The sequence below is a fragment of the Notolepis coatsorum genome (genome assembly GCF_963971535.1).
Source record: "Notolepis coatsorum genome assembly, chromosome: 6".
Lineage (NCBI taxonomy): Eukaryota > Metazoa > Chordata > Actinopteri > Aulopiformes > Paralepididae > Notolepis > Notolepis coatsorum.
In genome coordinates this window covers 129464863-129478140 of record NC_140170.1, presented here as the reverse complement: position 1 = coordinate 129478140, position 13278 = coordinate 129464863, and the positions used below count along the sequence as shown (strand labels likewise).

The following is a 13278-nucleotide window of genomic DNA, read 5'->3' as shown; positions in this document are numbered from 1 at the left end:
GTGTAATAGTGTGCTAGTGTGTAATAGTGTAATAGTGTGTAATAGTGTATAATAGTGTAATAGTGTGCTAGTGTAATAGTGTGTAATAGTGTAATAGTGTGTAATAGTGTAATAGTGTGTAATAGTGTAATAGTGTGTAATAGTGTAAGTGTGCTAGTGTAATAGTGTGTAATTTTGTGTAAAAGTGTGTAATAGTGTAATAGTGTAATAGTGTGTAATAGTGTAAAAGTGTGTAATAGTTTAATAGTGTGTAATAGTGTCTATTACACTATTACACACTATTACACTATTACACACTATTACACAAAATTACACACTATTACACTAGCACACTATTACACTATTACACACTATTACACTATTATATTATTACACACTATTACACTATTACACACTTATACACTATTACACACTATTACACACTATTACACTAGCACACTATTACACACTATTACACTATTACACACTATTACACTATTACACACTAGCACACTATTACACTATTACACTATTACACACTAGCACACTATTACACTATTACACACTATTACACTATTACACTATTACACACTATTACACACTATTACACTAATACACTATTACACACTAGCACACTATTACACTAGCACACTATTACACACTATTACACCATTAGCACACTATTACACTATTACACACTAGCACACTATTACACTATTACACTAGCACACTATTACACACTAGCACACTAGCACACTATTACACTATTACACTAGCACACTATTACACTATTACACACTATTACACTAGCACACTATTACACTATTACACACTATTACACTATTACACACTATTACACACTATTACACTATTACACACTATTACACTATTACACACTATTACACAAAATAACACTATTACACTATTACACACTGTAACTGATTGAAAGTATAGTATCATTAAACCACTACTGAGTTATGTACTTTAATTACTGGCCATACAGTACACAGGTATATGTGATGAACACCCACACAATAACACGGCTTAACAAAGAAAGTCCTGTTTGGAATATTTATTAGAAGAGCAGCAATATTAGATTACAGTATTGAGAATTAGAGTCGCGCTTGTATGGCGAAGAATGTGCATGAATAGGTCAAGAGCGTAAGTCCATGAGCATATTACGATGGCGATAATTAATACCACCTGTAGCATAAGAATTATATAAGGCACACTCGTAGGTCAGCTGGAGATACTAAGGGGGTTCCCTCCGGTTGTAAGCCAGCAGGGGAGAGGAATTGTCGGGAGCAAAAGTCTGGATCAACGAGGAATAAAGAGACTCCAGGTACAGGAGACGGTGCAATAATCCCTTGGTCCTTAGACAAAGCAACAGCTATACTCCGGTATGCACTGCAGCATGGATGAAAGCTAGCCAGCCTCTGAGTCCTAGAGGCGGGCTCGACGGGGCTCCTCACAGGGTAGATCCCACACGGTAGTGGGGGTAGACGGTTCTCTGCTCCAGCAGCCACAGGACCAAAGCAATATAATCCAGCCGAAAAGGGCTCTGCATTCGTCGGTGTAGGTTATCCAGTGTACATATCCACACGGTTCTTGTCTAGGGCTCCTCGGATGGCGGCACAAGGTTAGGCCGCCCAGCCTGGATAAGCGCACTAGCTCGGTACGATGAAACGTTGGTAATGCTGGTCACTGTAGAACGGTAGCCGCACGATACACTATACATAATAGACTATTACTTTATAATAGAATAAGTCGAACTCGACGATACAGCGTTAAACTCTGACACTTTAGCTATCAATTCGCACGCGGTCTCAAGGCTCTATTTAGGGGCAAAAACGGGCCCACTTCACAGCACGTTGTATCGTGGTGAAGGCTTCAACTTGTTGGGGTAACTAACTGCTGTATCCACCTGCGACGTATTTATACGTAAGGTGAATAATCTAATGCCAACCTTATTTCTGTCTCGTATTACTGCGCAAACCTGGGCATGTTGAGACATGTCTTAGCGGTGACTTTGAACTAGACATTGGGGGTATGGCCGTGGCGCCTAGGGGGTCGCTGTCCAATAGGAGAACGAATATTATGGTCTGGCCTGTACCTAGGTAAAGGGATATTCCGTGTATATATACAAAGAATATACAAGGGATATCAGACGATATACAAATATTATACAATATATCTCAAGTAATAAATATATATATTCGGTTTAATCTGACCCTTTGTAACACACACTATTACACTATTACACTAACACACTATTACACTATTACACTATTACACACTAGCACACTATTACACTATTACACTACTGTAGCACACTATTACACACTATTAAACTATTACACTATTACACACTATTACAGTATTACAGTATTACACTATTACACTATTACACACTATTACACTATTACACAAAATGTTCAAATTTTTGTTTTTCATTTTGGGATATGTTGGGGTACTTTGGGGTATTTTGGGGTACTTTGGGGTATTTTGGGGTATACTTTGGGGTACTTTGGGGTACTTTGGGGTATTTTCTGGTATTTTGGGGTATACTTTGGGGTACTTTGGGGGTATTTTGGGGTATTTTCTGGTACTTTGGGGTATACTTTGGGGTATTTTAGGGTATTTTGGGGTATTTTGGGGTCTTTTCTGGTATTTTCTGGTACTTTGGGGTATACTTTGGGGTATTTTAGGGTATTTGGGGTATTTTCTGGTACTTTGGGGTATACTTTGGGGGTATTTTAGGGTATTTTGGGGTATTTTCTGGTACTTTGGGGTATTTTGGGGTATTTTCTGGTATTTTGGGGTATACTTTGGGGTATTTTAGGGTATTTTGGGGTATTTTCTGGTACTTTGGGGTATTTTGGGGTATTTCCTGGTATTTTGGGGTATACTTTGGGGTATTTTCTGGTACTTTGGGGTATACTTTGGGGTATTTTGGGGTATAAGATACATTAAGTTATGTATTTGTCAACTTGTCAATGCAATTAAACTTTCAAATTTAGTTCTGCCTTCTTGTCTTCTTTTTAAGATTTTTCCCATTAAAACACATGGTGACAACCAACCCCATAGTGTGTGACAACCATCCCCAATGGGTTGGTTGTCACAATGTGTCAGTGTCTTTGATAGGTGATAAACTCTTTGTTACAATACGTTGGAAAATGAGAGGGATACACATTTCAAGCCAACATCTTAAGCTTCAATTTAATGTAGGAATGACTATTGAAAGATGTTTTGATGATGAGCAATTCACACTAGAGTAAAAAGTGTGACAACTATGAACTATCCCCGTTCTCCCCTAGCAAAGGCCTGGTCGCTTGTCCTTTTCCTGATAAATGTCAGGACAGGATTCTCACTACCTGGGGATGTCCAGTGATTTGTAATAACTGCCATGCCTGTAATTCATAGTGTAATTCTACTAGTATCCAAAGCACAATGCAAACATTAGGCTACACCTATTTTATTTATTCCCGTTTGTTCCTCTGGTCATGTTTTCACATGTTTTCGTCATGTTGTACATAGATTTAGGCTACATGGTGAATGAATGAAACCTTTGACTGCCCTTCAAGGGAATTTGCTTTGCGCAAAGAGAGCAACAAAATAGCCTAATAGGCACAAATATGAACTATACAGCACAGACAAACAAGACATCAGCATAATAAATACGAACATCATAAAAAGCATGACACTGCATGACCCTCAAGTCACCCAAACAACGGCCTCTTTGAACTGCTGCGGTCAGGCAAGTGATACCGGAGTCTCATGGCCAGTACAGAGACTCAGAGGGAGCTTCTATCCCCAGGCCACTACACTATGTAACAAACCATCAAATACACTCACAGCACTCACAGCACACACATCCACACGTACACACTCACTTTAAATAAACAACTCACTGTAGCACCCACTTTACCCACTTTAGACACTAACACAATTTTATTTTTTTTATCAAATATTTTTATTTTATTTTTCTTTATTTTTTTTCCAACATGAAACAAAACATATATCACAATACAATAATAATAATAATAATAATACATAAAAAGACTTCCCAAGACAATAACTTAACACCACATGACAAGACAATAACTGATACAGACTGTACAGTGATCATCCTACATGGACACTCGCTCGTTCTCTCCCCCCCCCCCCGCTCACCCAAGGACCTCAACATGAGTCACACTGACTCACAATACATTATTCAGTAAAAAAAACAAAAATCAAAACAAATTCCCAAACTTATATGCGTTCTTTTAACTTTGCCACTGCAGCCAACCAAATTGCGATATTAGATTCCTTAACCCCTACAACACGTGCCGTGGATATCTCCAAATAGATCACATCAAGGTAGGTGCGAAACCATACCTTTGGGCAGAGTTTGTCTGGGTGAAACCAACGTGAGTAGGCCTGCCGCAATAAGCAATAAATCGATTAATCGGCGCAATAATTAAAATGAATGCAATGATTTTGACGGGCGCAATTAATTGCTATTTGCGCGTTTGTTTTAATGAGGCGGAACCAGTACCCCTTGTCAGTCACTCTCCGTGTGGGGGGCGGCTGGCCTTACTACAGAGTACAGCACGGGAGCTCCGTGGGGCACTAGCAACGCCACATAGCTTAACTACATTTCTCAATAGTGTTGCTCCTTTTAACCAAGTAGTGTTCTTTGTAGTGTAGCTATTTTTAGACCCAAGTAGTTACTCGCTACTGCCCGGAGAAACTGGACTGCTAAATAAAGATTAAAGATCTAGCGTTGATGCTATCAACATTAGCTAAATAGCTAACAAACGAAATACAACGTATAGCATAGCTAGCTACAACACAGAATAACGTTAATACAATTACATGCATCATTGTTTACAATGAACGGGTAGGGCTAGTCAAAGGACTGGACACGGGGACAAGTTAAACATGAATTAATTTATTATAACAGGTAGTTTCGAGTCGTGCCTACGCACCACAGGGCTACTATTCTATTATATACGGCTTTGGCGCTTCCTCCTCATCGTTGATTGCCTGTAGTAGCTGCATCTAACGTTAAAACTAACCTAAAGTTAGTTGTTCACCAACAATCTCAACATTTGTTTTATCATTAGCTCAAAAACACAGAACCGGACGAGACAAGTTGTCCGCTCAATACGTTCTGCTAGGATAATAACAACAATACTTCCGCTCCGGACTGGTGGGTGGGTTTCAAAATAAAAGTCTAAAACACCGGAAAAGATGTTTATTTTGTACAGCGTTTTCCTCCACGAGTACTCGAGTAGTCGAGTACATCATGTGATCAATCGATCTGGATTATTTTTGCCCATCCCTAGTTTATCCTGTGCTGAAGTCTCCATTCCAATAGAGATAGTATATATTTTGGTGTTTATTTGATTATTGTTTCACTGCCTTTTTATTTATTACGTTTCCACAGTTTTTTCCTCATACTTTATTAACATTTTGTACATGGTACCGCAAGGTACATTAATAATAAATGTACATGTTAAAAGGATGATACAAAAAGCCAGACGGAGGGCTTGTTTCCACTTTCAGTTTGTTTTATAATAAACAATCAAATTGAGCATTTTTTTTATTTAGGATATTTAAAATATCTTCCAATGTTAAATAAAGGTTTATTGCACTTTGAAACGGTTTCCTTGCATTATTATGCTATTATTATATTAGTAAAAAAATAAAAAGGTTAATTGAAAACTTTTGGGAAATACATTTCTCAAAAAAAAATCTCTCAAAACCGCAATAATATCGCTTATCGCAATATTTTCTGGGACAATTAATCGCCCAGCAAAATGTGTTATCGTGACAGGCCTAAACGTGAGGCAATCAATTATTTTCGGCTGTGAGGCCGGCCAAAATGAGTCTTTTCACCTGTATAGAGGTCGGTAATTGAGAGAGATCATTCAATAATAATACAGAAGGAGATACAGGTATGGTTAAAGAGAAAATGTCTGAGAGCTGATATGTAACATTTTCCCAAAAACTTACAACAGGAGGGCATTCCCAGTACATATGCATAAATGTACCTGTGGCGCCGTTTGGACACAAGGTACATAAAGAGTCAGGTCTGAGACCCATTGAATTCAATCGTCTAGGGGTTAAATAAGTCCTGTGAATAAAATGTAGGTGAATCTGTTGGTGATCTGGGTTGTGTGAGGATAACCGAACATTTTCCCAGACTGCATCCATTCCCAATCAAAATCTACATCCAACTTTAACACACTTTATATTTATTGGTAAAGAGATTTGCACTACAATTCATACCTCATTTTGCACCTTACCCTAAGTTGTACCTCATCCCATTTCTGCATTGTACTGCATACTGTATTGTAACTCAGTTACTCGTACTTGACTTTATATTTTATATTTTATCTATTTTTATCTAGCACACTCTCAGGAGCATAATGGAAAAAAGCATTTCATATAAAAGTATTCTGTATTTTTGTATGAACTAATAAAGAAACTTGAAACTTGAAACTTGAAACCATGGTGCAAGTGCTAAAAAATACCAAATAAATGCTGCGTGGGACAAAGGACGTAATGCATCGTTTGGTTCTAGTCCTAGGAAGGGCTGGGCGATTAATCGATTTTATCGATTAATTCGAATAAATTATTTGGGACGATTTTCAAAAAAAAAAAAAAAAAAGGAAAAATCACCTTATTTTACAAAAAGTGATGTTTGGTGAAAGTTAGATTTGCACTTTATTAATCCCAATAGGGAAATTCATTCTTGTTTGATGATCAAGAGGCACCTTTTATTTGTTTTAAGTGAAGTTTGGTGAAAAAGTTATTGCACTATTAATCCCAATAGGGACAATTCATCTTGGTTTGATAATTTTTGTGTAAAATAAAAACAAAGCTTATTTGAATGATTTCCTTGTTGTTTCTAGTTTTTAAGAAAAAAAAATCGTAAATCGTATGTGGTGTGAACAAATCTGAGATTTTCTTTTTTGGCCATATAGCTAGGGCTGCCACCGACTGCCACGGTATTGATTTTTTCCTTACCGCACAAATTAGCAAAGCCATTCAAACCGCCGCGGTAACCGCAATAATTTCTTTCTTTTTTAAATGTAATGTTAAAATAATTGGTTCCTAAATATACTTTTCAAATGCATTTATTTCTGTAGTAGTCTATTCTTTATAGCCTCTAGTCTAACGTTAAATGTCTATCTTTATTCCAGTGTTGTCATTAAAGAGGATGACTTTGCAGCAGGAATATTGGTTGAAAACAGCTGGCTGTTCAGCCTGTTCTTGAAACTGCTGGTCACGACTCGCGGTAGCTAATGTTAACCAAACGCTTGGTTCAATAACCAACTAGGAATTAATTGACTGTGTCCTATCTATCTGCATAACGGATAATAACATCATGGAATCGTTTTTGTTCAACCCAGTGGCCAGCGAATTAACACCAGCTAAAGCTAGTTATGGATCTGGTTATTACATGGGGCTTAATCAAGAGTTAAACTGCTCACTCAGCCCTATCGTTACATTAGATAGCCAACAGTTTAATACCTAACGTTATGTGTAGCTGGCTATCCTTCAACACATACCATAACACGGCCCAGGAGTACATTTTAGCTTATTCTACCAGGTGCCGCTTTCTACCAACCTGTTACAGACCCGAGTTTATATACCCAGCAAAAAATAAACGGAGCTAACGTGCTAATGTTAACTTAGGCAACTGCGCTCAGCGCGCACACACACACACACACACACACACACACACACACACACACACACACACACACACACACACACACACACACACACACACACACACACACACACACACACACACACACACACACACACACACACACACACACACACACACACACACACACACACACACACACACACACACACACACACACACACACACACACACACACACACACACAATATGGAATATCTACTGCTCCAGAACAGAACCAGAACTGAACTGTCCTTGCTAACTGTGACCACTCCATCTTCTTTCGGGATCAAAACAGCAGCATTTACGATTGGGTTTCGCTACAAGATCCATGTTTTTTGCAGATTCAAAGCGAAAACTTTCCGTAGCAGCAAAACAAGTTCTGGGGTTCGATCAGAATGTTAACTGCGCAACTGCGAGTGGAAACTTTCGAACACATGGCGTGAAGAAAATAGGCTATACACAACTATAATAATCATTATTATTATAAAAAATTTAAAAAAATTAAACAGCCGGTGATGCGGTAATCAGCTTGACTCTGTGGTGGGCGTGACATGATGGCAATACCGCGATAATGTGGTAACCGCGGCATATCGCCCAGCCCTAGTCCTAGGCAGGCAGTACCTCCGCCCTGAGGGTAAGAGTGCATACTCAGACCATAGTGGGTGCAGTTGATCGGCTATGATCTTTTCTGCCAATTTCCTGGTGTACAGATCTGACATGTTTGTAATACTGCACATTCAGGGAACAAACTTAACTTTTCGACTTACCAGCCATTTGGCTGGTAGATTTTAAAAACTACCAGCCGGGCAGATTTTTTACCAGCCAAAAATCCAATTAGTATTTATATTGTAACCAGGGACCGAAACTAGAGAGCGCCACCCGCCATTTGCGCTCAGTTTTTACATTTGGCGCCTCCCACTGAGAGGTCTGACCGCCGTGTGGCGGGCAATCAAATAGTCATGTGAAAACCGAAAATCATGATCCAATTCTTTAGCGGAGTTCTCACTCGCTGTCTCAGCACAGACATGCAGCGCACCGCGCACTGCTGCTGCTGCTCCTACCCCCTCCCCACCTGTTTCTGTATGCCTGCATGTAAACAGAGGCTATTGCCTCCGAGTCACCGTGACGTTAGTCTAGTCAGTGTGGGACCTTCGTGAGATAACGTTAGCTACCGTTACAAAATGACCCAGTCAACTATTCACTTAGTTTAATACATGAGGCATTGTGTAACGTTATCCAGCCGGCTAGCTCTCACAGTGAGCTGTGGTGTTCCACAAGGTGTTCCACAAGGAAGCATACTAGGACCGCTACTGTTCCTAATTTATGCAAATGACATGTCGTCAGCTTGTGACTGCAACTTGTTCCTGTTTGCGGACGACTCAGCCCTGCTGGTCTCTGACAAGAACAAGTTACAGGTTGAAAAAACCCTCAGCTCGGAACTAGGCAGAATCTGCATATGGCTCGCTGATAACAAACTATCATTACACATGGGCAAAACAGAGTCCATTCTCTTCGGTTCAAATAACAAACTCAGCAAGACCGACGGCTTCTCAGTTACAGTGGGTGACAATATTGTCACAAGGAAAGATGAAATTACCTACCTGGGTTCCATCCTAGAGGCTAATCTCTCCTGTGACAAAATGGCATCCAATGTAATAAAAAAAGTCAACCAACGAACTCGATTCTTGTACCGGATCTCCTCTCTGGTAAACAAGAATACCCTGAAGACTCTGGCAGGAGCACTCATTCAGGGGTACTACGACTATGCTTGCACCTCATGGTACCAAAGCACCTCAAAGGCGCTAAAAACAAAATTACAAACATCTCAAAACAAACTGGTCAGACTACTGCTTGACCTTACTCCTAGAACCCACCTCACCCCTGCCCACTTTGACAACCTAGGATGGCTTAGAGTAGATGACAGAGTACAGCAACTTGCAATGGGCCTGGTCTACAAGATACACTACACGACCAAGGTACCCATGTACATGGCAAAATACTTCCCAAAGGTCAGTGAATACCACGATCACAACACCAGAGGGAGCTCCACAAATCATGTTAAACCCAGATTCGGCTCAAATAAGGGACTAAACACGTTTCGCAATTATGCCACATCAATGTGGAACGCCCTACCCAAAGCTGTAAAGGAATGTGGATCACTACCCACTTTCAAAACCTCTCTCAAGAGACACCTACGGGAGACTGCAATTCAACACTGGCCCCTGTAAATATCCTAACCCAACCCCCTCCAATGTACAGTCATTTACCTAGTATGGTTTTGTCAATAGTCCAATGTACAATTTTGTTTGTTTGTACAGAGTCTCCCCCCCCTCAATGTACAGTTTTGCTTGTCTATACAGTGTGCCCCCCCCCCCCCCAACCACCTCCAATGTAAATTACCCAGTATGGTTGTCAATATCCCAGTGTACCCAACCCCCCCCACCCAACCTCCTCCAATGTACAGTTTCTACGTCAAATGTATATACTCCCTTTTCTTGACTCCTTCTGTATCACAAACAGTACTGTATTTGCAAATCTGGTATGTCATAAATGTATAGATGTAGCAGTACTGACTATCTGTATGTCATGTATGTCATATATGTCCTGATGAATTGAAAATGGGGGACCCTGGTGGAAACAAGACGAAAGTCTTTCTCTGGTCTGCATCCCCTTAACAATTGTGTGTATTGAGCTGTACTGTATTGTACCCATTCTGCAATCTGTTAATAAAGTTTTCAATCAATCAATCAATCAGCTACTGATAGCTCCAGATAGTCCAGTGCATAATACCTCCGTTGGCTAGGTAGCTCACTAGTCACTACGAAATGTCGCAGTAAACTAAATAGTTCACTGAGGCGTTGTCCCAACGCCATCCAGCAGTAGCTACAGATAGCTCCTGGCATCAATGTCCTACAACAACAACATGCGTATTCGAGTCCCTGGCTTACATCGCATGAGTGAGGGCTGCTGAATAGGGTCCAGCTGTAGCTCAGGAGAATCCTTTTGCATGCTGAATGTAGCGTTTAGGGTCCAGCTGCAGCGCCGGAGAATCCTTGCTGGAGCTGGAGGCCACTCGAGTATACACACAGACAGTGGAGCTGTTTGCAGACAGCGAGGTGGCGATGTCTCGCAGATAACACAATCACAAGTATGATTATATAATATATATATTTTATTAAAAAAATATCTATATAAAATAATAATAAAAAATAAATGTATCAAAAAAAAGTTGGCAGGTAAGAAATATGCTTGGCGGGTAGATTCTTCCCATCTACCCGCCACTGGCCGGTGAGTCAAAAAGTTTATTTCGCTCCCTGATTGTAACGTTTGGCCACTTTAAATCATTGAACAGAGAGAGAGAGAGAGAGAGATAGATAGATAGATAGATAGATAGATAGATAGATAGATAGATAGATAGATAGATAGATAGAGAGAGAGAGAGAGAGAGAGAGAGAGAGAGAGAGAGAGAGAGAGAGAGAAGGCAGGCCTGAAAACCTACCTGTTCAAAAAGGCCTTTGACTGTTAGCTTTTTATTTTAATTTAATTGCGCTTTTGTTTTTAAATTGTCTGTTTATACTATGTTTTTAATTAACTATGTTCTATTTTTATCTTATTTTTATTCTGTATTTTATTTTATTTGTTTTACTAATAACTATTTTATTTCTATTTTTTTAACTGTTTTAACCATGTAGTGTAGCACTTTGGGATCCCAGTGAACAAAAAGTGCATTACAAATCCAATCTATTATTATTATTATTATGTGTGGCTGCCGCCCTGGCATCTGTGCTCTACTGAGTGCACCTTTCTAGTCTAGAGAGAGAGCGCTGATTCCCCGTAGCTGAGCATTGACACCGAGCACAGACGACCCATTACCTGCCGGCCGTGGTAGATGCAGTGTATTTTGTTAGCCGCCAGGTGGCGGGCAGACCTTAAATTCTAATCGCCAAATTATAAATCTACAAGCCAATGGCGCTGGGCGTGTAACTATTTTGTACCCTGTACACATTGCTTCACCAGTTGTCTTACCTCCTAATTTCACCACCATATCTAAATTATTCTTATTCTGTACACTTAGTGCTCCCCCCAGCACTGAATACAGAAAGTCAGCACACTCTGGATGCAAGTCTTATAGAACAGTATCTGCAGAGTTCTGTCCCCTTTGAAACTTCTACGTTTCCTCAAGAAGTACAGACGTTGTTGAGCCTTTGCAGATCTGGCATTGATGTTAGCATTCCATGTGAGTTTGATGTCGATAATGGTGCCCAGGTATTTGTACTATTTCAATTGGCATGTTATTCGTGGTCACAGGGGGCAGAGAAACAGATTTTTGTCTAAAATCAAAAACCATTTCTTTTTTGTATTTAAAATCAATGAGTTTTCAGATCACTAGTTAAAAAAGTGGTCAATCACAGCTCTATTATGGGGCCGCTCCAGTAGCACACCATATAGCGCGCTGAGTCGCGAAGCGGTCGTCCCGGGTTCGCTTCCCACACCCGGTGACCATTTGCCGCATGTCCTCCCCTCCCCGTTCTACCCCTCCTCTGTCGGTCCTGCGCGACCAGGAAATAAAAGCTGTAAAAATGATAAAATAAACCTTTAAAAAAGAAATATCACAGCTCTATAACTGGTCTCATCGTCAGTAAGAAGGCCGATTAGCGCCACATTGTCCGCAGATTTTATAATTTTCCATTAGTCCTGGTGACTAATTAAGTCATTATGTACAATATGAACAGCAGAGGTGCGAGGACACAACCAATTCATCAGGACTATCTTAAACTTACTCACCAAGATCGTCGTGTTTTTCGTCCATTTGAATGTTGCTTTCGCCTTAGACCCTGTTAAAAATAAGATACTTGTATGTAGACTCAGAATTATATAGATAGAAGGAAGAATCCAATACTACGTCAGTAGGCTACGCCCATTGCCTCTCACACTGTTAAACCAGAGACGGGGTGGAACCTCTTTGGTTAAGTTAAGCCTCGGTTTTACTACGAGCTTTATTACATAAAACAACTCATCCTGGTAGACTATCGATTGGTTTTGTTGATGTGATACTCATTCTTATCAACTTCTCGAGACGTCTAGCAGTTGATGCTCTGTTGCTCCCTAGATCTACTGGAATGGGACAACAAGCCCCCTAGTGGTTTGAAAAGGAACATGTTGAATGAATCTTTACCAAATGAATCAAATAGATTTCCACGAGTGGCCTCGCTTTTTAAAAGGACCACATACATTTTAGTAGTCTCGCAAACTAAGAAAATGCTATCTGAAATATAAATGATCAATAAATGCATTCATGCATCAATCCCGCAACTGAGTGGTGCTGAAAGAACTTGGTTCAGTCAATATTCATGTTATTTACATGGCCTGGGAAAATGCAATCAATATTTCTGAACATGAGCAACCCCTTCCCAAAGCCAGAGACCAGAGGAGGTAAGATTGACACTTATGTCGTCATCAGGTATACGGTCCGAAGCTGCTGGACAATGCGAGACTGATTTTAATAAGATACAATAAGATATTCCTTTATTGATCCCTAGGGGAAATTCAGGTATCATAGCAGCATGGGGGGGGGGGGGGGTACAGCC

General features: G+C 40.0%; 1 protein-coding gene across 1 annotated transcript in view; it reads right to left on the bottom strand.

The window, feature by feature from the left end:
- The window catches only part of LOC311230777 (protein SSUH2 homolog), a gene marked incomplete at its 3' end in the record, with an annotated part of 49933 nt that extends 37406 nt beyond the window's left edge, over positions 1-12527 (bottom strand). Inside the window, exon 1 of the mRNA XM_084317136.1 lies at positions 12476-12527. Within this exon, the coding sequence (XP_084173262.1) occupies positions 12476-12500 (25 nt within the window). The 5' untranslated portion in view covers positions 12501-12527. The remainder of the gene's footprint in view (positions 1-12475) is intronic.
- Positions 12528-13278: the final 751 nt, after the last annotated feature.